Here is a 25340-nt window from a genome sequence, read left to right as displayed (position 1 = left end):
AACGGTTTCTATTATAAAAGAAACGACGAAAACCAACTCTGATCGATATGAAACACGTAACATGTTGTTTTTCGTTGCGTTTGCAAAGTAAAAGAAAAAAAACGTAAAGTAGCATTTTGTATATGCCGCTGTTCCAACGTAACAATTGAGTTCCACATCAGATGGCGCGGTAATTTGAGTTATACTCGAATACACGGGAGTTTCCACGGGCCCTGTCGCCGACGCACCTGGCGCATCGACCGAGAAACAGAAACAGCTGTACTTTCGAAGCAACTTGGAGAATTTCGTCGGTTAATCGTCGATCTGGAATCGGTTAGATCTTTGTTGCGTTATTCGTGGGATGCGGAGTAAGGAGGTCTCAGGGTATCGTGTCTGTCATTGTACGCGTACTTGCCTACTCCTCGCTTCACCACTCTTTACCGCTTTAGGCGCTCGCTTCGTTGATAACGTGCTTGCCTTTTATTTTTCTGATTTCTGCGATCCGGAACGTTTCTCCCCCTTTCCTCTGACCCTCTCATTTTGTCCCTGTTGCCCCTCGCTCGTTTTCACTGTCTCCCTTTCTCTCTGTCCCTCGAGTTCCCTATGTCCCTGCCGCGTTCTCCCTCTCTTCTATTCTGTGTTACTCCAAAGATCTCTGTGTGCTTCATCGACGATGTAAACAGAGCGATAGCTTTTGGATAAAATACTTTTTTTTTCTTATACTATTTACCGTGTTGTTTACGCGTCTACCACCGTTACTGTTGTTGTTGCTGTTGCTCTTGGTTTTGCTGTTGCTGCTGTTGCAGCTGCAGCTGTGCGTACACGAAAGTGACGCGCTCGTACGTGAAATACGCGCGCATCGAGAAGCAACATTTCTTCTATGACGTTGTCTGTGATCGTTACTAACGATCAGTAACGATTCCTGGGGTAACGCTTATACCGAGAGGAAGGTACAAACACTTTTTCGATGATTATGCTTTCCCAGTTGATGCTCGTTTCTCATGCGAGGTTATACGTAAGCGTTCTCCCGCGCTTTGAGAACTCAAGTTTGGAACGCGTGAAATGTCGATTTGGAATTAAAGTTGAATGACTTTAATTCCCAAGGATTCCGATTTTAATAAAAAACTCAATTACATTTCTCCCTATTGGGCTACTTTATACAAGAAAATATATCCAAATCACACAGATGTAATTGGATTTAGTTATGTGTGTCATAATTTTAACAACAAAAAACCTCTACTGTTCTTTCAATCTTGCACTGTACTGCTTTATTTCCATCTTGCATTTGCTATTCTAGCCATTGTTGAATGGTAATGTCTTAAAATGTTACTTCCAACGATCCTACATATTTTTGGAGCAATAATATTTATATTTTACTTTTATTGTTACAGCTATATAGTTATGGAGGAAGCATAATCGTGTCTAGAAAGAACCGTATATAAGAATTGGAGAGTAAATATGGGAATTCAACGGATAAATAAGACGTTTAAGCGTTAAGCATACTAAAATAGATATGCTGTGTACAGTTACAAAAGAAGTTATAAAACGAATAAAATCATAAGGAATGGTATTCTATTCTATCCTATTGGATGTTAGATAAGCCAAAAAATGTCTGGTGATTCAGGATGGAGCGCTGTTATTCACCATCCTTCGGAATTAGAACTACAAAATTGGAATTGGGAAGAAAATGATGGGGAACAGGAAAGAGAACTACCTTCGACTGTTGATATGGATGCCATAAAAGGTGGAGGTAGCTGGGATCCAACCACAGAACCTAATGGTAACAGACATTGTTTTACTCGATAGTTTGTAATAACTTTTTGTGTAAACGTATGCTGAATCTTGCAAAATCCTTGCGTGCATTAGGAACAGATTCAGTTGACTCTGAAGAAGATTCTGATTCTGACGACGAGAGTTCCGGTGGTACGGAAGGTAGTTGTTCTTATTCGGATTCGAATTCAGACTCGGACGACGGAAGTAGCGGCGAGGAAGAAGAGGATACAGGGTCGAATTCGGATTGCACGTCCGAACACAGTGAACAAACGTTTTCCATTCAAGAAACAAATTTTGAATCGGTAAGTGTATTACACTCTTAGCGGCATGTTATACAAACGATGATACTACACTCTCGTTAAATTATTTCGTTTCACTTCAACAATTTAACAACCAATCGGTAGAATTTGTAATTGCATTACAGGGAGCGCTTAAACTAAAAATCACTATGAAAGGTCCAAAAAAAGAAGATACAGAAAAGGCGAAATGCGAGAAGAATAGAAGAAACGCATCGAAAAAAAGTAAAACGAATTGCGAAACAAAGGTAAATTATGTGGTCACTTGTAAGCGCGAGACATCAAATCGTATAAATTTGAATGACTGCGTTTCATTTAAATATAAATATACGCTTCGCCAGTAACTAAATCATCTCTGTCCTGTTTAGTCGTCCGAATGCAGTAGCGATGATTCAGATTCATCAGAGAGTCGCCTAGCTTCGCATCATTCGCAACAGCAACACCAACAAACGCAACAGTCTCAGCAACAACAACAACAACCACAGCAACAGCAGCAGCAGCAGGAACAGCAGCAACAACAACATCCGCCGTTGCAGGAAATCAATCAAGAAGATTTAGCAGCTATTTTACCTGATCAGGAGCACGAGGATGCTCCGTTCGACGGATTCGAAGACTCGGAAAGCGGTCGTTTAGTATCGAAAGCTATCGAACGAATGTCGCTAGGAGCTGATTCGGATACAAGCGAGACCGGTGATCAGAATCCCGTACCTGTATATAGTTCCACTTTGCTACAACAGTTTGTCGAGAAAACGGCTCTGCTGTCGGAACCGCGAAAAAGACGAAGCAAAGCGGGGAAAAAAGCGAACGATTCAGAGTATCCTTGCGTGTCGAACGTGTCGCCGGACTCAGGAATTCAGTCGGTAGATAACAGTCCGTTACATTTGGCGATTAGTCCGGCAAGTCCGCCGGCTCCGACGCAATCCCCCATACAAACGGTGGTCCCCAAGCCAGCAGTAAACGTAGACCGAGTTCTATATCCGCCGAAACGAAAACCTGGTAGACCCGCGAAAACTGTGTCGACGCAACCTCGCGGACCAGGCAGGCCGAGACTCAAGCCAGAAATCGCAGAAAAAATCGAAAAGATCGAGAAAGTAGAAAAGACAGAGAAAGCGGAGAAGAACGAGAGGAAGGAAAAAAAGGAGGCTACGTCTCAGCAACAGCAAAAAGTTTCGAAGGAGGAACCGAACAAGAGGGGGAAAGCGAAATTGGTGCAGCATAAAACAGTCGCGTCGCGGGAGGGCAAGGAAGACAAGAGCAGCGAACCGGTGAAAAAGTTAAAGGACAAGCCCGTCTGTCAAAAGAAACGCAGCTGCAACGCTCCCAAACAATTCGCGCAAGGTAGAATGGGCGAGAAGAGAAACAACGGGAATTCTCCGACGCGTGTCAAGTGCCTAAGTAGAACTGTTACAAGTAAATATAGAAAAGATGTAATTCAGTGTGACGGCAGAACGTATAAAAAAATAAAAAGAGACAAACCGGGAGTAGGAGGTAAAACGACAACTTCGTTACGACGGCAGAAGCAATCGTATTGCGAACGAATGGCGAGCGATAGAAAGCCGCTCAATTCGAATAAAAGAAGTTTAAAAGAGAACAGAAGTAATTCCGGACCCTTGACCAAGAGGCAGACTTCGCTGAAAAAGAACGCCGCACCGGTTACGCGACGCGTGTTGAAAGAAAACAAGAACAGCAAAAAGACCACGACCAATTTCGAGACGAATGGCGTTGGCGTACAAACTCTGATCTCTTTACCGGTTGGCGAAGTACTAAAAGCGGAAAACGTTGAAAACATAACAAACAAATGCGACAAAGCGACGCAACCTATACACAATCATTGTCACAAACACCATCACCATAAGCATCGACGACGGTTGTTATTGCCGCCTAAAAATCCGATACGCATCGATCCATGTATCATCGAAGAATTGGAAAAATTGATCGAAGAGTTTGCTAGATCGTGCAGCCTAGGACGGAACAACGCGAACGTCGGATATTCCGAGTTACCGCAAATTTTTCGCGTGAAGAAACTAACCAAGAAAAGAAAAGGCGATGTTACAGCGACCGAAGATCAAAAGTTGAAGAGGCGTTCGAAGAAAGAAAAAATACTCTCAGGAACGGACTCGAGGAGTGGCACGAACGCGAACGCAAATTCGAATCCGAACGAGCAACGATTGCCGTTAAAGAAAAGGCATTATCACGTATCCAGCCCTCATAGCTCGCAGAGCTCGAACGCAAGTTGCACCGACGTGACCACTAACGAGACCAACTCTACCGAGAGTCACATAGAGGAGGCTATCGAAGCCGCGATAACGAGATACGGCGGCAGTTCCGCGTCTTCTTCTCAAGAAGATGCTGTACCGGTCACCCCTAAGAAAAGACACAGAGATACTGAAAACGCGAGCATCGACAAGTCGAGTGCAGCGTGTTCTGAATCGTTGGAAGAGAAACCACTGAGTCAGACGGAAGCACAGCCGCGACGTAAAAAGAAAATCGTCAAGGATCTTCGAGTCACGGTCACGAAGCTCCCTGCTGAGAGTGGGCATATCGCGTTGGAGAAAGCCGATAAAACCGATAAAACCGATAAAACCGATAAAACCGACAAAGTCGAAAAATCGGAAAGGTCTTCCAATGATTCGAAGAACTTAAAGAGTCACGCGGACAAAAGCGGCAGCAGGACCGAAAAGGTAATTACAGAGAAAGTAATGAAAACCGATAAAAATCAAACGGATAAGCTTGAGAAGAGCGAGCACGTCTCGCCGGAACACGTTCGCTTGGAAAAGAATATAAAGGTTGACGCGGCGGAGTTTCACGTAAATGAAAGCTACGACGATATCGAGACTCTGAACGAAAGTAAACCGACGCAGGACAACGACGTCGACTCGAACCTTCCAAAACCCACGAACTCCACAGCCGTGATGGTTTTGGCCAAGAAGAAAATGAGGCGGCGCAAGGCTATTAACCGCACTGGTTTTCCCACACTGAAAAAGAAAAAGAAGAAGAAACGGTCGTTAAATGCCAGCGAGACATCGACCGATGCGTCGACGAAAGTAACTTTACCTGCTGACGACAACGCGGACGATGCTGACGAAGCTCGAAATTCGCCGAAGGAAGGGTCCGAGGACTCGGTGATGGACAGCAAAACGACCGTGTTGAGTGGCGAGATGCAACACTCGTTCCCATCGAGCGAACTCGCCGTTGAAAACGATAACAATAACAGCAACGCAACGCAGAGCAAAGTTACGTCGAAGGCCGCCGACGCGGAGGATTTGAATTCGTCGAAACAGGAAGGATCGTCTAGTCGCGGTCGTTCGGAGGAAGTCGTGGAATCTCGATCCGGTCAATTGAGAGTTCGAAAGGATCTCGTCGAATCGGAGAGTAACAACGCGCCGAACAAACTGTGCCCGGTCAAGTTTGAGAAGATCCAGGATTTAAGAACGTACGACGAAGACGCGCCTCTGGAGGAATCTCTAGAGAGATACAATTTGTGCCAGCAACAACGCGTCGCTGAGCTAAACGAGGAGAACGCGAAGAATCTGGAACGCGCGAGTCCCCAAACGAACATAAAGACGGAACATTCTGGATCTTTCAATGGGAATCAGAAAAAACGACGCGGCTCCTCGAGTCCTTGTAACTTCACTTCGAGGAACGTGAAACGTTTACGTAGCGCGGGATACGACACAGAAAATGACAGTGTGTCCAGCAGCAATGTTATTCAGGGTGATCACGAGATTGGAAAACATTTGAGCTCTACGCATGCTAGGAAAAAACAATCTAGATGGAAAAAGCGTTACCTACAGGGTGGCATTCTACACGATTGCGGGAAAAATTTCGAATCGAAAACGCGAAGCGGTGGGAGCGGAAGCGGCAGCAGCGTCGATAGCGGCACTACATCCGGAAAGAGTAAGATTGTCTGTGAAACAAACGATTCTACGTCCGCGGCGCTGTTGACCGCCTCGTATCAATGCGGTAAACTTCTTCGTCAAAGAAAAATGCCATTTCAATTGCCGTACGATTTATGGTGGCTACATACGCAGTCCAGACTACCTAGCAGAGAATCGGTACCGTCGTGGAATTACAAGTGAGAAATCATCCGGAGTTTATTATTGGGTCATCATGAATGTTTCTGCGGTTTCTGACCACCCATTTTAAACAAACACAATTCCCTTCGAGTTCAATATTTGCATTAAAAATGATTTCCAATATAAGGGAAATATAAGGGATGATTTACTTACTATGTCTGACGTTATGCGGAGGGACCTCTTCTTACCAGGGGTAGTTGCTGTACCTTCAATTTTTGGTGAAGACCATCTTGATTCGTGACTATATGATTCTGCTGTAATACTGATACACGATCCTAAAAAATTGTGATGAATTAGTCCCAAAGCTAGTCACCAAACTAACAACGTGGTTTATAAACATACTTACATTTTAATTCTTCCAAGAACTGATGGGGTTAGCAACCAATTAAAGTCAGATGTAGCAAAGACCGTGAAAACTTTCAGTATGATCCAATATAAATTTTTTACAAGGGTCGGGAGTAAACCGTTTCCTTTTGCAGAAAAATTCGCACAAACGTTTATTACGACGTCAAGCCGACTACACTGTACGAGGCGCAAGCGTGCGAATGCAAACCGGAAAGTGGATGCGGCGATGATTGCATCAATCGTATGGTTTTCAGCGAATGCTCGCCACAACTTTGTCCTTGTGGCGAGAAGTGTGAGAATCAAAAGATTCAAAAACACGAGTGGGCACCTGGTTTACAGAAATTTATGACGAAGAATAAAGGTTGGGGAGTGAGAACTCAGCAGTCGATTAAGTCTGGTGTATTCATCCTCGAGTATGTAGGGGAAGTAGTGTCTGAAAGAGAGTTCAAATCGAGAATGGCAACCAGGTATATCGACAAGCACGAGCGATGTAGGACATATTAATCACATAGAAGATTTAACTTTACTTTGTTTCGACGCATATTAGGTACGCTAACGATACGCACCACTATTGCTTGCATCTGGACGGAGGTTTGGTCATCGATGGACATCGTATGGGGGGCGATGGTCGATTCGTGAATCATTCTTGCGAACCGAATTGTGAAATGCAGAAATGGAGCGTCCACGGACTTCCGCGCATGGCTTTGTTCGCCTCGAGGGACATCAAGCCAGAAGAAGAGTTAACCTACGATTATAACTTTGCTTTGTTTAATCCATCCGAAGGGCAGGAATGTAGATGCGGTAGTAGCGCTTGCAGAGGCGTGATAGGTAACAAGATAGTAAAAGATTCATCTCGAGCTCTTCTCTTTGTCAAATACAGTTCTCTATTTTCGTACCTGTTTCTCGCGTCCACAGGAGGGAAGAGTCAAAGGGTTACAAAGACTATCGCCGCTCTTCCGTCTCAGATGGAACCGACGGAGCGACGATCGGTTGGAAGACCAAGAAAGAACATGCGAAAATCCAATACAGTGCAGTCCGTTAACTCTAAAGGAATTTGCAAATCCAGGAAGATGGGCGATTCTAACTTGTTCCATGCACCTGTACTGAAGCCAATGTCTCATCAACAACGATGCTTCGCTCAACAACATCACTGCTTCTTGTTGAGAAACCTGGAAAAGGTGAAACGGGTAAAATCGTTAGTGAACCAAGTGCAAATGCAGAACGGTAAAGCAAAATCCGGCAACGCGAGTGTTGTGAAAGAGAAAAGTTCCGGCGACACTAAGATACAATCTAACGCGTTTTTCTCGCAATTGAGTGCATTGACCAACACGAATACGCGTACTGTACGAACACGAAGGTTGGCGCAAGCTCAAGACGACCCGGAAATGCATAAAACTGCGAAACTGGCCAAGGTGAACGGAATAAAATCGCGAACTTGTTATTTATTATCTTGCCCAAGTAATTGCCAAATAATCGCTAAGGTAACGGGTTTTTTTTAATAATTTTCAGGTATTGAAAGATTTGTACAGTATTGTAACAACGGCAAACGACGAAAATGGGCAGTTGCTGTGCTCGCCGTTTGTAACGTTGCCCTCGAAAAGAAAATTGTCAGACTACTATGAAAAGATATCGGACCCGATAGACTTGAGCATGATCGACCAGTGCATTGGGACAGGTCACTATAAAACCGCCGAGCATTTTGATCACGATATGATCAGACTTTTTGACAACAATGTTCGATTCTTTGGAAGAACTTCAGAAATGGGCATTGCTGCGGCTAGACTGAGAAAACTGTATTTAGGAAGTAAACCTGACTTTGTTGACGCGATAACGGATGCAACAGGCTGCCCGCCTTCTCAAGGATTTTTACCTCCTCGAGGCTCGACTGCAGGGGAGGAAGACGTTATTAGGTGTATCTGTGGCTTGCACAGGTGAATAGAAGTTATGCTTCGATCCCCGCGTTTATCTAAATATCGAGTGATGGCATTAAAAATATTACTTCTTAAACAGAGACGAGGGCTTGATGATTCAATGCGAACGCTGCCTCGTTTGGCAGCATTGCGACTGCGTTAAAGCTGACACGAGCCTAGAGTCTTATTTGTGCGAGAGATGCCAGCCGCGTCCTGTCGATTTGGAAATACCATTGGAGGGTGACGAGGAGGAGGAAGGAAAGAAACACTATGTTACTTTGATGCGCGGTGATTTGCAACTCAGGCAGGGAGACACGGTGTATGTGTTAAGGGATACTCCGGAGAAACATACCTACAAAACCATTCAAAAGCCTGATTATGAACAGATGGACATCTTTAGAATCGAGAGACTCTGGAAAAATGTTGAGTAAGTTTCATATTGATTTCTATCGCTGATAGTTTCTCCCGGAATTCTGTGCCCGACACTAACATTCAATTTGTTTTTACGCGACAGAGGAGAAAGGTTTGTGTTCGGCCATCATTATTTGAGACCTCATGAGACGTATCACGAGCCCACGCGAAAGTTTTACGAAAACGAGGTTGTGTGTGCTCCGCTCTACGAAGCAGTTCCATGCGATTTGGTTGCCGAACGTTGCTGGGTTCTCGATCCTCATACGTATTGTAAAGGTAATTACTATTATTTATTCAGTTAACGACACATTGTCTTTCGTGCAACATTCTCTTCAATAATGTTCTCCCGTTTTTTGTTTTCTTCTGAAATGAAGGACGACCGGTGGGTTCGTCGGCAGAGCACACTTACGTATGCGAGTATCGCGTTGATCGCGCTGCTCGGCTTTTTACAAAGGTTGCCAGAGCTAGGCATCAAGTGTGCACGAAACCTTACGCGTTTGAGACGTTTCCGCAACGCATTAAGCACTATCGAACGTATTTGGTGAGTAGCGTTATTTCGATATCGATTAATCGACAACGAATACAAAGAATATGAAGAAAACTGTGTAAAATGTTTCAGCCTCATAGTCTCGAAGGAATACAAGTTGGCGGTAAAATAAACAAAGAGAAGAAAAAAACGAATCATCAAGATCTCGACTCTAATCAGAAAACCGAAGCTAGCGATAATGCGAAAACACACAGTAAAGATCAACAAAAATCTTCCACGAGTAAGGGTAGACGACGATCGAATGAAATTTTGTCTATTGCTACGTCTGCGACATCATATGCCCAGGTAATTGTCATTTTTATCGATCAATATTTTTTCGTCATATTGTATATAGATATTCGCTTTATGTAATACACATTGATTGTTTTTTGCAGAGAGAAGAGCAAAGACGAAGATTGAATAACATTTTAATTGGTCTACTGCAAAAGATGCCGAATAAGAAAGATCCGCTGGATCTGTCATTTTTATTAGAGAGGAATAGGCGGAATCGGAAAAGACCAGGTGGATTAAATCCGTGACACTGGATTATACATCAGCGATAATGCGGTATTATCGTATGTACATGATACGGGTCAATGTTAATCCCTATCACAGTTAAATCTGTAATCAAAGCGATCGATCGATTATTTCGTTTCGTCGTTAGTAAGTTGATGCTATTCGATTCGTTTCGTAAGGAAATCAACCACGAGCTACGCGTTTCCTTCTTTTTACACTAGTAATACGACCCGTCCATTCGTATTATTTAATTATGAACACGAACGCTACCTTTCCCGAAGGACATTGTATCGATCGAGATCTTTTTATATGTTGTTTTTACACGCACGAAATCCAGAAAATTCCAGGCTGAATTTTCAATCGAAATTTTTTATAGTCTCTTAGCATTGCTTTTCTATCTTAGATTACCTTTTCCTTTCGCGGCAAAACGTTAAAATCAAACGGTAAAGCAAACAGAATCACGTCGACGGAAAGGTAATCTTTGATTCATTCTAGAGTATTTCAACAATCGTGCGATGTAAAAAAAAAAAAAAAGTTTGTAAGTATTTTGATCGAATAGAGGTAATTTGTTTTCGTAAAATGGATCGATTTGGTTTAAGAATCAAATTTCGTACTTGAAGCCACGTTTGTCAAATTGGATCTAACGAGAGCTATTACTTCTAGTAGAATTTTAATATAATTAGAATCGCGAAATTGTATAAAAGTATTTGTAAATTTATTTCATAGTGAATACACTTAAGTGTACAAATTATATGCTACTTTGGATCTAGGAAAGTGTCAACGGCATACGCGAGTGTATAAATCAGCCGCGTGTGAAAGAGCAATGGAACCGACGAGAACGAAGAAGAAACGAAATCGAGTACATGCGAGGCTTTATTGCACAAAAGTACCATTATATATTTTTCATAAGCCCAGTGTTATTTGAATTAAGTGTAATATATAGGTTTTTAAATTTATAGATAAATATTTACTAACATATTTAATTTATTAATGATCGCGATCGAATATAGCTAACTGTTGCTACAACAACTAATATACGCAGGATTTCGTATTTATTATTACATTATGCAGTTAGTAAATACATATTATTGAAAGCTATTTAATATGCATAAATCTTATTTATATCATTTGTTTCTATGTTCTGCACAGTATCCGAGGTATGTTTGTCGAATGAAAATGGTACTACAATACGTTCTAATTTTTCGATGTAACACAGAAGCGTATTAACTTTTATTAGACGAGAAACAGGATTATTCACATATCTTTATACCTGCGTAAAGACTAACAAATTCCAAGTGGTCTTTCAGTGAAAGTCGATGGATCGTTTATAATGCATTTAACAGTTAATTCTTTCGTTTTATAGAAAGACGAGTTTCTCTAAATTTTTAATAATTTTCTCGAATAAAATGATACCACCTTTTTCGAACGAATCATAGAAATTTAGTATTCTTCCAAAACTTAAAAAAAAAAAGTGGTTTGATCGATGCGGTACAAATTTGTTTCTAATGAAATCAGCAAGAAAAAAATTTATAAGAGCTTATGTACTGTTTACAGCGATAGTACCTGAGTGGAAAACAAATCCGTTCGATGAAATATCCGTGCAATTGCAAAAAAATGCGTTACAAATGTCATCGGATGAATTGTAACGCGTACCTGTAAATCACTTTGAATTAATTTGAACTCTTATTCGTTGATCAATAATGTTATCGTGATCGTTGATGATAACCTTAAGTGTGCATGAAGACTGAATTACTGTTACAGGATATTTCTAGCAGGTAATAGCGCTGATCGAATCTGGGTTGTACATAATTTAAACTCCAAATAAATAGAAGATATTTTTTATTTTTACGATTAAGTTTGTACACTTTTGTCAACAAGTAAATTCTCCGATTACGGACTAATTTTGCGAAATTCTTATTCGATCCATAAAAGACAAATCTTGATCATGGACTCGCGATGTAACGTAATCTAGTATAATTTGATCATTGTCGACTTCGAATCGTGGTAACGCGTGAGTACACAGATTATCTTTGTACGTGTATTAAATCTTATTCGACTTACATCTTTTATATCGTTCAGTGCTTAAGAAGTACCTTAATTCGAAGTCTCACAAACTGTACAAAATATTTCAGAGAAAGGAGGTAAAAAGACAATCATCCTGTAACTATAAAAAAAAAAAGTTTTTCGTTACAACCGAAAAAAACGAAGCATGAAATAAAAACGGGTACTATGCTTTGCTTGTTAAGCTTATTGCAACGGGTAACCAAGACCGATAAAAATCGAACAAAACAAGGGACAGAGGGAGTTATGTTTATGAACATAATTATATCGATGATGATGACGGTGGCGATGATAGCGGAGGAGGAAGAGTTGGAGTAGGAGGAAGAACGTTGGGTAACAATCGCATCTCTTAATCGCAGAGCATAATTACAAAATATGATTCGATTCGAAAATAAACATATTCTGGTAATCTTAATGAATTTGTTCGCTTAATAAAACGCGAATACATATGAATCAAATCCAGTAATAATTTATTCGTGATACGATATTCTCTTTTGTACATCATTTCATTTGTATAGAAAGATAAGACAAAATCATATACAATATTACTCTCGTGTGTTGAGAATGTTAATCTGTTTTTTCTTCATTTTTTTTTTTTTTTTTTTTTTTTTTTATTACATGGTACTTTACTTAATATATAAATAGATTTCCAATAAACGTATCGTGTAATACGTTTGAAAATCTGTACATATTTACACGATCCTTTTCCGAGAGCGATAAAACATTGCAAATATTTCAATCTTAGAGCTAATTGCGTAGTGTACCCATACGTGATACTCTTCCTCTTGATCGATCTTTCAATTAAAAGCCGTAACAAAACGTTTATTATACGTTACCCCCTTTTACTCGTTTTCAAAAACTACGTACGTAATACGAATACGTTCCTGTTGTTACATGTTTCTTTCGCGATCATCAATCTTAATTCATAACGTATAACACTATAATTCACTTCGTACTGCATTTCTCAATGCAAAATATTTTGTTTCATGGTGCATGTGTAACGGTGCCTTCATGTGACAAAATCTAGATTGTTGCTCGAGTTATAAAACCACAGTAATTTTGAGATTCGTACATTAAAAAATATACGAACAAAAATCGTGAATATATTGTCGTGGAAACATTTGTCCATCTATTTGTGTGTAATCAAAACCGATATCCGGTATTGACGACACACTGACCAGGAGTATAGTTTACTATATACTCTCGTCGCTCTTGCGGGTGACTATATCCAATCGTGGAATCGTCAGATAAAGCAGTTGTTACGCTTGTCGTCGTGTCTGCCTGCAAAAAGTAAAGATACAGGCTTAAGCCTTCATATTATTCGGCATCCAGCAATTACAGTAAACTTCCGGCTATCCGGTCTTGTTTTAACTGGTCACATTTTTGTTAAATGAAAACAATCGATTGGAATAAACATTACTGACGCATTCTGTGATCATTCACTTTCGTCCGACTAAATGTACTTCTTATCGCATTAGTTATTGTTTAAACAGTTTGTCTCCCATTAATTTTATTTAGCCTGTAAAATCACTCTTTACACTATCACCAGTAAGTATAAACAACTGATTAATGATAATATATTGATAATTTCGGATTAACTGGTCATTCGTTTATCCGACCAGATGCCCAGTCCCAGAGGCCGGTTAAGCGGGAGTCTATTGTATGTAATAGTATGAACGAATGGTCGCAATTTCCGCAACTAAATTCTCCAAACAGATTCGACGAATAGGTAGGTGTATGTCTATTCGTACTCGTGTACTCGTTATTCGGCAAATGCCGAATGTGTAGAACCAACTTTACGTACGGGAACAATGGTTATATTTAATAGAACGCTAACTACAATAATGATAAGAATAATAGCCTCAACGAACGAGAAAACGTGTACCGTTATTTAAATCAATTTACGACAATGCGCGATTCGATTTCTTTTATAAATGAAAAATTGAAATTGAATTTTTTTGTGTGAGTACTTTCTTGTATCAAAATTAGCTCCCCCTCCCCACTCTCGCTCCATATTTGTACAAGCCACGACAAAGACTATCCCGGATAAAATTATTTAATACTACGCGTTTAAATGAAAACAAATTTATAACCATTCATAATACCTTACTGTCCGCTCCACCATTTTAACATATGTATCATGGTAGATTATTGTTTGTTTACAGCCTGACCACTGGTGGTAGTTTGCCCACCCTGTTGTTGCTGCTGTTGCTGTTGTTGTTGTTGCTGGCCCCAATACTGATTGCAATACTGCTGATTCCAACTATTCCAATTTCCATTACCATAACCCTGTTGACTGTACGAGCCTTGACCATAGCCCTTCCAGGTTCCCCATTGTTGTTGTGATCCTCCCCAATTATTCTGTTGACCACCCCACCCTCCCTGAGACTGACCACTTGACCAGTTGCTTTGCTGATTCCAAGCGGATTGTTGCGACCCTTGATAATTTCTTAAAAAAAATAGATAAATTTTTATATATACATCATCATCATCATGCGAATTCATAGAATAATGTATATCAAATTCCTCATTTCTCGACTACAAAAATAAAGTAAAAAACCGAAAATCAATAAAAATAAAGAATGTAATCATTACCCCATCGGAGCCCAGCCACCTTGACGAGAACCCGTTGCACGACCTCTATCGTTTCCTATTCTTCTATCCACATTACCACCTCTTCTGTCCATTCCACGGTGTACAAGTGGAATGGGCGCTCCTCTTCCTCTCCATGTTGCCGGAGGGCCGTAACCAATGCCGTGTCTGTTATGTCCACCCCTTTGAGGCCTATCTCTCCAACCCATGTTACCACCACGCCAGGCAGGATTACGATTTCTCTCGGAATCTATGAATTCAGTTTCGCAGATACTTATTTTCTTGTTACTTACAGTCACCGTTTCTATTACATTTCATATACGTTACGATTCTTACAATTATTGCCCCGTCTGTCACGATAATCTCGACTCTCTCTGTTATCACGATTACTTCGCACGTCATTCCGATTTTCTCGGGTGCTTTCTGGTCTTGACTCGAGTCGCGGTCGTTTACTTTGTTGCTGACCGTATCCAGCGTCCTTTCCCTCTTTATTATATTTGCCTATGACTTTCTTGCCCTCCTCTTGGTCGAGTTCAACCCAATCGATGACATCGAAGAATTCACCGCTGACCGGAGCTCTGAAATTTGCTAAAAAAAACATCCAGTCGTGTGTGGTTCATATTCCTCTTCTAAAGATAATGTATTTAGTCTTCTTTGCATTAGTACGACTGATATTCTTCCTTCGACATACACTCCAATACTATCAAAACCAACCTTTCATTTCCAGAAGTGCAGAGTCGCTAGGTTCCTTGCCTTCGACCAACTTATGTTTAGCAACACGCGATTTAAATTCTTCTTCGGATGGTACAAGCACTACGGCTTTTCGCTGATATCCACTAAAATTCTTCATTTTACGTCTTTGTGCAGAAGGATATACGTTTGTCTGTATTCAGTTCCATAAAAAAATCCAAAGATCGTTAGATTTATAATTATTTTATATTTTTATTTATTTGTATATATTTCTTTATGTTACGAAAGATAGTCGTATATTTCATATTTTGTTAGTCGTATCGATATCCAGCAATATTCTAACTTCATCAACATGCACAAATAGTATGGAAAATTTTTTTTTTTTTGTTTCTTTATAAATATATTGTCTGTGTAATTCCATTAGCTCGAAGAATTTCTTGATATTATGTGTGATTCAGTGCATGTACTCGAAACATCTCTTATCTGAATGACTTATTCTAAACTCGATACACTGATGTGCGTTATATCGTTAATGGAACTGTATTATTGATAATTATATCGTAGTAAAACAGTACACTTTCATTTTTACGGTCGCGATAACAAAACAAAAAGGATAAATAGAGATAGAAAGATAAAAAAAATTTATCTTCTGCTGCAAATGCTTAAGGAAAACAATGCTCGCGGTGACATCCTTTTAGGTACTTACTAAAGTCGAATGAACAAACAGGATAGAAAATTGACTTTTCTATTGACCTGTCGTACGAGTCAGCTTTTTATAAAAAAAAATTACATACCTGATCTAGAATATAATTACGCCTTCTAGTTGGAGCCATTTCCAGTAACGTGTCCAATGCGCGAGTACATTTGTTAATAAGTGTTTCCCATTGATCATTATTGTCCGCTTTTTGAGAAGAGCTTGGGTCCTTAATTAAAATTTATTAAAAATATCTTATATAAAACACGATACAAAATTAAATCATCTATTACATTGTTCATAAGACGTACTTTTATTTTGTCGATTAGGGTATTAAGTCCTAATATATTGAACATTTTCTGGGAGTGCTCAGTGGCATGTTTCATTGCCCAAGTAGTTTTCCCACAACCGGGTAACCCACACATCATTATTACTTCGCATTCTTCTTTCTTGCCTGGTCTCCGTGGACCAGGGATCTTATACTGTGAGTCCACATTCCCGATTGAAACGTAGTCTTGTAAAACCTCTTCTACCCATGGCTTTTCTTGGCCAAAGTTGCAGGCGAAGCTGCAATTCTTGCTTAAAATGTGCGGAAATAATGGCTTGTCGCCAAGCTCTTCTTTGGAGATATTGAACGCCGTGCCTTGATCTTTTCCATTTACAGTGTAAGATAATATGATGTTACTTTCGGATGTTGCGTCGAAGTAACAACCGATAACGTCGTCTTTGCCAAACTGAAGCCCATAATCTTCGAATTGATTGTCTGTTAATTTTTTCCCAGTACTACTGTATCCAAAACTGAACTTTTCCTCTCCAAGTTGCATCGACGTGTACAAAGTGGACCAACCGATTCTTAGTATATGCGGATGGTCTTTATTCTCTGCATCGATAGCACAGAGATCCACGATTTTTGCCTCGTAATAAACTTTTCCATACAGAAAACCGTACGAGGCTCTTGCGCCGGCCCACATATGCGAAAATCCATCATTGTGCATAGGGGTAGCAGTAAAAAAACCATCCTCGTCGATAACTAAATTTAAATCCGAATCGTCTAAAACGATATTTAAAATTTAGATAACGATAACTTTTCCTTTCTACAACTTAACTATGCGAATAGAACACAGTCTAATTATTTTCGTTTATATACCAACATACACCAAGATAAAATTAAGGCAGAATCGTCAATTTCCGGTTCATTCTCAACGAGCACCGCTGGCGGTTCATGACGATCTCCTAGAGGACTGGGCGACCTTTTCCGCTTTCTATCCTTAACTACATCATTCTTAGTCCCTTCCTTCATATCTACATCTGTATCTTCTTCGTGTTTAATTTCTATCATTTCTATATCCTTTTCACATAAATGAAAATAGGTCAATAATTAAACACAAGAATTCCTGCAGGTACAGTAACATTTTTATACAATAAAATGTAGAGAATGCAATTTAATTTGGTAAACATCCACAATCTCAAACACACACTGTAAAATATCACAGCACAAGAATTGTTATATTAGATGTAATTCAAGGTGGAATCAGACGTACCTTCGAGTAATATTTAAAAATGATCACACACATACACGGTCAAATTTATGATACGCGATTTGTTCGTAATAAGCATTTTATCCCTTAGCATACCAAAGCGAGGTTCTTAGGGATCCCGCGTTTTTTTGACGCTACTCCACAAGTGTGGAATACATGTTGCTCGTAATTTTTCTATACTTTTCGTTATTAATCTTTTTTTCGTAATTCAAAAAATTGAATTATAAAAGCATTACAAAAATATGCAAGTAAAATTAACAATAAAAACTCTAGTTATTTTATAGGCCCAAATTAAAAGTAATTAAAACCATATGTAATAAAGGTAAAAATGAACTGCTGAAACCTGAAACATACCTGATCATCTTCTTTGTTGTCCATATTATCTTCCATTTCTGGTTTGTTGCCGGATTCAACTTCTTCATCCTCCATGAACTGATCTTCAAGGTTTGATTGGAGATTCTCATTCTCATTTACATTTTGTTCTTCCTTGTGTGAATCATCCATTAGTAAATCTGATTTAGGAATGTTAGTAGTTTTAACATCATTAACAGGTTCTATGACTTGAACATCGTCTGCTAGTTCTTCGCTCTTCTCCTCGTTTTTAACGACCTCTTTATCCATACCATCTATTCTATCATGTTTATCATTAGTTGCTTTTGGTGTATCATTCTGAAACTCATTGGATTCAATTTGTATGGTTTCTTTGGCAACTTCCGTACTTTCCGACGTTTTTTCCTTTAATGTTATCTGCGTCACTGGTTGTTGCTTTTGATCTGTATTATCTGTTTTCTCTATTTTTTCTTCTACAGTTTTCAACGGTGAAGAAATAATTTCGCTACTCTTCACGGGTGATTTTGTTACGGACGCTTGCAAAACATCTTTCTTCTCTTCTGACTTTTTCAAAGGTGACTTAACAATTTCATTACTCTTTACAGGTGACTTAGCGACAGACGCTTGCAAATCATCTTTCTTCTCTTCTGACTTTTTTAAAGGTGACTTAACAATTTCGCTACTCTTCACAGGTGACTTCACAGCGACAGATGCTTGCAAATCATCTTTCTTCTCCTCCGATTTTTTCAAAGGCGACTTAACAATTTCGCTACTTTTAACAGGTGACTTAGTAACAGATGCCTGCATGCCATCTTTCTTTTCTTCCGGCTTTTCCAAAGACGACTTAACAATTTTGCTACACTTCGCAGGTAACTTTGTAATAGATACCTGCAAAATATCTTTTATTTCGTCTGACTTTTTCAAAGGCAACTTGATAGTCTCGCTACTTTTCATAGGTGATTTTACAATAGACGCTTGTGAAACATTTGTGTCGCGTTCGCTATTTTTCGTAGCATCGATATTCTTCGATTCGTCATCCGCTTTTGTAACTTTTGTCGAATTCAAACCCTCATTTCCTATATCTGATAAAGATTTTTTTACATCCATTTCATTGTTTTTTTCCAACAAATCGGTTTTTTCTTCTAGTAATGCTTCTTCCTGCTCCATAGTTTCTTCCGGTATAGTGGATTCCTCTTGCAAAGCAGATTCCGATATAGTAGGTGACGGTTCACGTGACATATCATTTTGATCAGCTTTTTTTGGAGATGTCCGTTTCCTAGAGTAAGTGACCCTAGAAGTTCTTCGTTTCTTTGCTGCAGGAATTTCGCGCGGCGTTACCGCTGGGGTGCTTTTAGCCAATCTAGAAGACTTTTTTGGTGTCTGTGGGACTTTCGCAGAATCTGTAGATTTTTCATCATTTTCTCTTGCATCGTGTATATTTTCTGCATTTGCATTTGCATCTTCCTCTGCAATATACAAAACCATTTATGTTTAATTAATTTAGATAAAACAGTATGTATATATATATATACATATATAATGGTGTGGTGTGCGTATATATTCGTCATACACGAACTATATAATTAAAAAACAAATTCTAGAAAAATGAAGTATGATTAGAAATTTATAGAAAAAAGAATGATGAAGTTAATTAAAATGAATCTAAATTTATTGATTCTTAAATAAATACCACGAAACTTTTGAAGTAGCGTCGCGCGCATAATTCGTACGTAAACAGAAGAGAAGAATATATAGTTTGTACCTACATGGTATTAAAAATACAAGAAACGAATTCTTTACGGTTATCAATTATTTTTAATAATGATAGACACACTATTTTGTATCGTTCTAATATAATTTAATGCACAAATCAGTAGGAAATTCGTCAAACGAGTCAGTATCACCTGACTCGAATGTTTGTCAACATTGGAATAAACAGATGCATTCGTTGCTGGATAAAGAGTAATGCGAGTAGAAGTACTCGATAGATTAAAAAACTACTGATAAAAGAAGATATAACTTACGACTTGCATTTTCTTCCTCTATTGCCTTACGAAGTCTCTCAACGAGCACTGACTTGACGCCTTTCGTATCCAGTCCACGCTGTGAGAGTTCTGTCCGTAAATCGACCACTTTCAACTTTTCTGGATCCATTGTGCGTGATATTTTACGATATCTCTCAATTCACGCACTTTTATTCAGCAGAAAATCTTACGGAAAGCCCATACACGCGCCAGTGACCCGCGTTAAATATACAATATGGCGATACAACTGCAAACAACGCGTTACGTGTTGTAAATGGATTTTATTGGTCAATGTGGCATTTATTTGAACTAACGCCAACTTCACTACTAATGGAATTATTTGTCCCATTTGCATTGGCGTATTATAAGAATTCTTATTGGTCCTCTTAAGGCGGGACTTGATCCGATTCGTCGAGAGATTCATATATACATGAAATTCGTAGAAACCGCCGATTGCATACAATTGTGTATAGGATAAGCAACTTGTCGGACTTGTTGGAAACGTCCAATTATTGGAGTTGGAATGGACGGAGGAAACGCGATGGTTTTACGAGTTTTTGTTAGGTTATTCCGCAAAGGTTGCAATACCAAAAAGCGTAATCTTCGGTGTTCCAACCTTTTCTGATGTTAAATCCTTTGAATCAAAGTTTTCAAAGAACACCGATTCTGTAGAATACAAAATTTTTAACTTTATACGTAGAACGAAACGTTTGTTTTGTCAGCGCCAATGTTTATTGATGATTTTTTTGATTTTCGTATTATCTGATTTTCTTGCAATTGATCATGAACGCAATAAACGTGAATTGGTTGCATTCGGTCGAGGGAGAATCGTTGGTGCATCATTTTTATGTAAACACATCGAAAAAAAGAAGATTTTATGGTAAACAGAAAATCGTATGAGTATAAATTTTATTTGGCTATTGCTGGATCGTTATGTATACTTATTATTAACTTCGTATTTTATAAAACATTACAGGTATTCTTGAAAGACCACCTCTACCATCTTCAATTGAAGAAGTTACATATAAAATTTTTATGGTTGGCAGATCCGGGGTAGGAAAAACCTCGGTTGTAGCACGTCTTGCTGGTATATTAGAATCCAATAATTACACTGAAACCAATGGGATAAAAAAGACAAATGTATTTTGGCCAGTTAAAATTTGGGACAAAGTTGTATTGTTTAAATTACAATTTTGGGACACTTCAGAAACAAGCATTAAAAAATATAATCATATACTACCTGTATGTATATACATATTCACATATATAAATAAGTAAGACTGAAACCTTAAGTGTTTAATTTTTTAGGCATGCAAAGATAAAGTTGATGCTATATGTTCTGTATTCTGTTTCGATGATGCCATGGGTTTTAATGATATTCCATATTTGATGAATACAATGTCCACAATAAAGGAAAAACCAGCAAATATAGTCATAGGAACAAAGTAATTTATTATAAAATTTTCTATCTTTTTTTTCTGTGCTATGCATAAAGGATAATTTTAGAGCACACCAAAGGTATTTTAATTGTATGATGACGTGTTATAGATTTAAACCATGGTCAAGTTCTACCATAGAAGACGCGCGGATAAAAGAATTTGAAGACAAATGGAAAGTCAAAGTTGTCAGGGTCGATATTAATAAATTGTCCTCAAGATCCGAAATATTTGATTGTTCATATCAGTTGAACACAATATGTAATATACTTTGGAATAGAGATAAAGAGTTTATATCTAAACAAATGGGACAGAACTAAGTAGTCAATGATTCAACTTCCGCAAAACCCGCGAACATCTTTTACAAAGCTTTTAATAAAGGTAAAACTTTCGTAATCCGCTTGTATCAGCAATTTTTTTTTTTTTTTACAATTCGATATAACTCGAAAACGCGAGCTGACAGGCTGACAAACGTTCCAACTGTTACCTTAGCGTAGATAGTCTGTGGGCAGTTATTCATTGGTAGAAGGTTGTCAGTACTTGAAGACAACTTCAGGGGAATTAAGCGTCATTCAGTGGCGGCAAAATTGGTGACTTATCGATTCGTTCTTCTTTTTATTATTTCTTTAACAAGAACAATTTGAACATCTTTAGGTAATAAATGGTATATACAACGGTATGATATATTTTATTTACATCTTTATTATAAAATTCGTGATTGATATTTCGACCGGTAGAATATCAGTCATAGGTTATAATTTTCCTGATAAGAATGTTTATTACTTAGTAAGCAATAATAGTCGTCACTAAACGAGACTATATCAAAACCTACAGTTTTTATTTATTTATCAGTCGAATTAAAAGGTTATCGTTTACGATTTTTCATTCTATTCGTTGTAGTCGCACAACATCGAATGTTTACTAGCTCTTTTGCCACAACGGTATTAACCGTTACTGCGTCATCATTGTACATAGAGTACATACTAAAGAGTGAACCACTAGTGTGTACTAAAAGATAGACAGAGAGGAAAAATGATGCATTTATAAATTGCTAAGCAACAGTAGAGCTTCTTGTATAGGGATAATTTCGTAGGTAGCAACTATAGTGGTTAATCATAATGGGGATGGCTTCGATAACGACCACTATAGTGGTCATTCGTCATGAAAGGGTTAGAGTCACATAAAACAAAATGGTACCTAATATACAAGTGTACTTTTGGTTTCAATAAAATTTTGGATGTTGCTGCTTTGATATTAATTGTTACGTTTTCATATATTTTGTTTTAGGAATGATAAACAATAAAATTTTCCTAGTGGGGGGTATACTGATTACTTCGGAAATTATTTGGAAGTTGTACAAAAGATTTCGTGATTCTCGGAAAAATGTTATCGACAACTGTGCGATTACAAAAACAAGCGTCGATGATACGAAACGAAACATATCGGAAGTTATGTTTTTCTCAAAAGCATCCAATTATTGTCGAGTACACGCCAATTCTGGCAAAGCTTGCTCCAAGGACAATTGTCCGGTTCGTTACATGAGGTAAACCAATCGTAATCTATCAATGTAGATATACAGGGTGAGGTATTTAAGATAAGTTATCTGGATAGTTCGTCTATTTTTAAAAGTAGAAGAGAATGTTTCAGGCAAAAGTTGTTTGATTTTATGGTGGACATAGTGCGGTGACGCTTTTTAAATTTCGGATGGAAGCGCCAAGGACATTTGAAGGATATTATTTATTTATTTATTTACGTTCTAGTAGAGGTTTCTAAGGGGGATATAGTAATCTACAGTTAAAATTATTCAGATTCATATTAACTTGTACTATAATGTTATGTATAAAAAAAATAAAGCATTTCATTAAAAGAAGAAATAACTTGACCTTGAAATCTCTTTCATACTTCCACCGACAAAAAAAAATATATTACATTATGTTTTTCTGCATACACAAAAAACTTTTGTAAGAACAGTTTGTTTATATCTTTAATCCTGCATTTCTGAATACACCAGACACCCTGTATATATACACATCATATTTATCACAAAATCCTTGTATCATAATCTATAACAATACAACTAGTAGATCAATGACTTCGCGTATATGAAATATCCAAAGATTTTATAATACCTTCGAGTTTGGCTGACTGTAGATAACGTTTTAGAAATCTGGAAAATTATATGAACTGCGCGAAACAGAGTTTGGACGTATGTATGCACATGTTGACTTGCCAAATGTTATCAAAAGCTATTGTAAACGCTCGTAAACGAGGTGTACTCGTCAGGGTAATAATGGACCGAGGCAAAGCTGTCAACGATGCCGCGCAAACGGTTCTGTTTCACAGTAACGGTTTGTTTCAGTCGTTTTGTAAACGCAAGCTGAGCTCGTTCGATTGTTCGTTATCGACGGCGCTGAATAGCATTTTATGTCGTTTGTTTGTAAAAAAAAAACTACACATATATTTCAGGTATCACGATCAAAATGCAGGACTCCGATGTCCTGATGCATCACAAATTCGTGATCGTGGATCGTGATATAGTGATCACCGGTAGTACGAATTGGACAATGTCCGCGTTCTTTGGAAACTTCGAAAATGTCCTGGTGACCAACCACAATTCGTTGGTGGAACCTTTTGTCCAGGAATTTGAAAAGTTGTGGATGTTATTTGAACATCCGTTAAGCCCGAAAACGGATGAAAATTTGCAACAACTGATTCTCAAAGCGTTCGACATTTAGTAATTTGGTGAGTGCACGTTTCTTTCTTTATTCTTTCAACCGTTCCCGTTGAAATTTCTTTTATTTTTTCATTTTAGGAAGATCGAACCACAAGTCAGAGAGCACGTCGCGCAGTGTTCTCAAATGTTCATATAAAATCACTAACGATTTCCATATGACTGGAAAGGAATCTTTAAAGATAAGTATATTAAGAATTAATGATATTTTCTTACGTTGGAAACCAAATAGTATTAAGAATAAAGAGTCAGTAATTATTTTAATAAAGTTTGCTTTATTAAACGACGCGAATAAACTCATAGAAGACACGCGGTGCATTGTTCGTACGTCGTCGATAGTCTGCTAAAAATACAATAGTATCTTTTAGTACTGATTATTGAAGTCTATGAAATACGATTAACTCGTGAGTTTAAAAGTAACAAACTACGGTACGAGAGTTGTTGCGTCGCAGTTTAGATAGACTGAGAACACCGTACGTTTAAAATCGTCTTCCTAATATCACCGAACATGACGCACGGACCCTTGGTTTTCAACACAGGCAGCACCATAAACCGCCACCCGCAGATGCACTCAGCATGCCAGATGCGTCAGTTTCTGGAATTTTCTTTGTTAATTTCCACGACAACGACTTGTACCTCAACGATTTTTTACCCTCGGAAATAACTTTCTTAGATTATTCCAAGATTTTCTATTCGAGGGTGCTTCTTCGTTCGACGCAAATACAATATTAATTTGGTCATCGACGAACGTTACGAACGATCTTGGCCGGAAAATTGCCCGACTTCCTTTCGGTTACCGACGAATGTCGCTCCGCGAAGCGTTCATTCGACGTTAATGAAACCGAGGAAGACATTGTAAAATTGAAAAATAGTCGCGAACATGGTAAAAAAGCGTAACGTTATTTCTCGGATAGGAGTCACGCGATGCAAAACATGGGGGTTCCAACGTCACGCTACAACGCGATATGACGCGTGGTGGCACATTGAACGGTGTTGAAATATTGCCACAAGGATGCAACCGATGCGTCGCGACGCTGTATGGTTAGTCGGTGTTCTCATCGGTCGATAGAAGTGGAACATTGTCCGTGTGTATAAATAGGTTAGCCTGTATGAAAATAGACGTCGGGCCGTTGGACCGGTGGATCGATGATGATCCCCGGCGACCAGCCGTCCGACGGCTGGACATTCTTCTTTCCTTTCCTCCCCCTATGAACGGAAATTCACGGCCTCGGGGTTGTCGTTATCACCGCGAGCGTCTCTTTTTCCACCCTTATTTTACTATCAGAAAAGCGTGCTCCGACTTTTAGTTGCAAATCAACCGAAATCTCACTTGTACACTCTAATGCTTGAAATTTCAACCCTCAACTGGTACGATACTCTATCACGCTAATGGTGAACGTTCACCCTCACAT

The 25340-nt window shown here is 38.7% G+C and overlaps 3 protein-coding genes across 20 annotated transcripts; 2 read left to right on the top strand and 1 right to left on the bottom strand.

The window, feature by feature from the left end:
* The first annotated feature begins 126 nt into the window (after nucleotides 1-126).
* Nucleotides 127-12189, top strand: Ash1 (histone-lysine N-methyltransferase ash1). Of its 7 annotated transcripts, none has more exons than XR_013080019.1 (14): nucleotides 127-929; nucleotides 1371-1759; nucleotides 1846-2054; nucleotides 2177-2296; nucleotides 2417-6123; nucleotides 6604-6936; nucleotides 7017-7881; nucleotides 7979-8400; nucleotides 8480-8806; nucleotides 8894-9066; nucleotides 9165-9331; nucleotides 9410-9622; nucleotides 9712-11843; nucleotides 11965-12189. XR_013080019.1 is itself a non-coding variant. In XM_076769122.1 (14 exons), exons 2-14 carry the CDS (start codon nucleotides 1588-1590, stop codon nucleotides 9853-9855), a joined length of 6765 nt encoding a protein of 2254 aa, XP_076625237.1. In that variant the 5' UTR covers nucleotides 128-929; nucleotides 1371-1587; the 3' UTR covers nucleotides 9856-12189. The 7 variants fall into 7 exon arrangements, 6 of the variants coding, with proteins under 6 accessions (XP_076625233.1, XP_076625236.1, XP_076625232.1 ...); XM_076769122.1 differs by having other exon boundaries at nucleotides 128-929; nucleotides 7017-7297; nucleotides 7385-7881; nucleotides 9712-12189; XM_076769118.1 differs by having other exon boundaries at nucleotides 127-312; nucleotides 9712-12189.
* Nucleotides 12190-12340: 151 nt separating this feature from the next.
* LOC143343842 (uncharacterized) lies at nucleotides 12341-20016 on the bottom strand. 2 transcript variants are annotated; one of them, XM_076769124.1, is made up of 11 exons: nucleotides 19762-20016; nucleotides 18400-19203; nucleotides 17762-18312; nucleotides 17025-17217; nucleotides 16181-16920; nucleotides 15970-16098; nucleotides 15200-15368; nucleotides 14822-15073; nucleotides 14489-14735; nucleotides 13999-14342; nucleotides 12341-13174 (listed from the first exon to the last, which is right to left on the bottom strand). In XM_076769124.1, the coding sequence occupies exons 1-10, from the start codon at nucleotides 19889-19891 to the stop codon at nucleotides 14042-14044; spliced, it is 3516 nt and encodes a 1171-aa protein (XP_076625239.1). In that variant the 5' UTR covers nucleotides 19892-20016; the 3' UTR covers nucleotides 12341-13174; nucleotides 13999-14041. The 2 variants fall into 2 exon arrangements, with proteins under 2 accessions (XP_076625239.1, XP_076625238.1); XM_076769123.1 differs by having other exon boundaries at nucleotides 17762-19203.
* Nucleotides 20017-20223: 207 nt separating this feature from the next.
* Zuc (Mitochondrial cardiolipin hydrolase zuc) lies at nucleotides 20224-24138 on the top strand. 11 transcript variants are annotated; one of them, XM_076768977.1, is made up of 6 exons: nucleotides 21513-21861; nucleotides 22291-22390; nucleotides 22485-22740; nucleotides 23361-23545; nucleotides 23664-23939; nucleotides 24010-24138. In XM_076768977.1, exons 3-5 carry the CDS (start codon nucleotides 22487-22489, stop codon nucleotides 23930-23932), a joined length of 708 nt encoding a protein of 235 aa, XP_076625092.1. In that variant the 5' UTR covers nucleotides 21513-21861; nucleotides 22291-22390; nucleotides 22485-22486; the 3' UTR covers nucleotides 23933-23939; nucleotides 24010-24138. The 11 variants fall into 11 exon arrangements, 6 of the variants coding, with proteins under 6 accessions (XP_076625089.1, XP_076625095.1, XP_076625092.1 ...); XR_013080006.1 differs by lacking the exons at nucleotides 22291-22390; nucleotides 23361-23545; nucleotides 23664-23939; nucleotides 24010-24138 and adding exons at nucleotides 20224-20641; nucleotides 20738-21003; nucleotides 21070-21206 and having other exon boundaries at nucleotides 21310-21578; nucleotides 22485-22619; XR_013080007.1 differs by lacking the exons at nucleotides 22485-22740; nucleotides 23361-23545; nucleotides 23664-23939; nucleotides 24010-24138 and adding exons at nucleotides 20224-20641; nucleotides 20738-21003; nucleotides 21070-21206 and having other exon boundaries at nucleotides 21310-21578; nucleotides 22098-22478.
* The last annotated feature ends 1202 nt before the right edge of the window (nucleotides 24139-25340 follow it).

This window comes from Colletes latitarsis, chromosome 7 (assembly GCF_051014445.1).
Source record: "Colletes latitarsis isolate SP2378_abdomen chromosome 7, iyColLati1, whole genome shotgun sequence".
Classification (NCBI taxonomy): Eukaryota; Metazoa; Arthropoda; class Insecta; order Hymenoptera; family Colletidae; genus Colletes; species Colletes latitarsis.
The sequence above is the reverse complement of the archived record's forward strand: the minus strand, read 5'-3'. Positions and strand labels throughout refer to the sequence as shown.

Coding starts and splice junctions, on each gene's coding strand:
- Ash1 (XM_076769118.1), top strand. CDS start 1,588: ATGTCTGGTGATTCAGGATGGAGCGCTGTTATTCACCATCCTTCGGAA. Junction 8,401..8,479: donor TGTATCTGTGGCTTGCACAG/GTGAATAGAAGT, acceptor CTTCTTAAACAG/AGACGAGGGCTTGATGATTC. Junction 9,332..9,409: donor AGCACTATCGAACGTATTTG/GTGAGTAGCGTT, acceptor AAAATGTTTCAG/CCTCATAGTCTCGAAGGAAT.
- Zuc (XM_076768980.1), top strand. CDS start 22,487: ATGATAAACAATAAAATTTTCCTAGTGGGGGGTATACTGATTACTTCG. Junction 22,741..23,360: donor TGTCCGGTTCGTTACATGAG/GTAAACCAATCG, acceptor ATAACGTTTTAG/AAATCTGGAAAATTATATGA. Junction 23,546..23,663: donor GGTTCTGTTTCACAGTAACG/GTTTGTTTCAGT, acceptor CATATATTTCAG/GTATCACGATCAAAATGCAG.
- LOC143343842 (XM_076769123.1), bottom strand. CDS start 19,891: ATGGATCCAGAAAAGTTGAAAGTGGTCGATTTACGGACAGAACTCTCA. Junction 17,218..17,761: donor ACAACAAAGAAGATGATCAG/GTATGTTTCAGG, acceptor TTATGTGAAAAG/GATATAGAAATGATAGAAAT. Junction 14,736..14,821: donor TGACAGACGGGGCAATAATT/GTAAGAATCGTA, acceptor CTGAATTCATAG/ATTCCGAGAGAAATCGTAAT.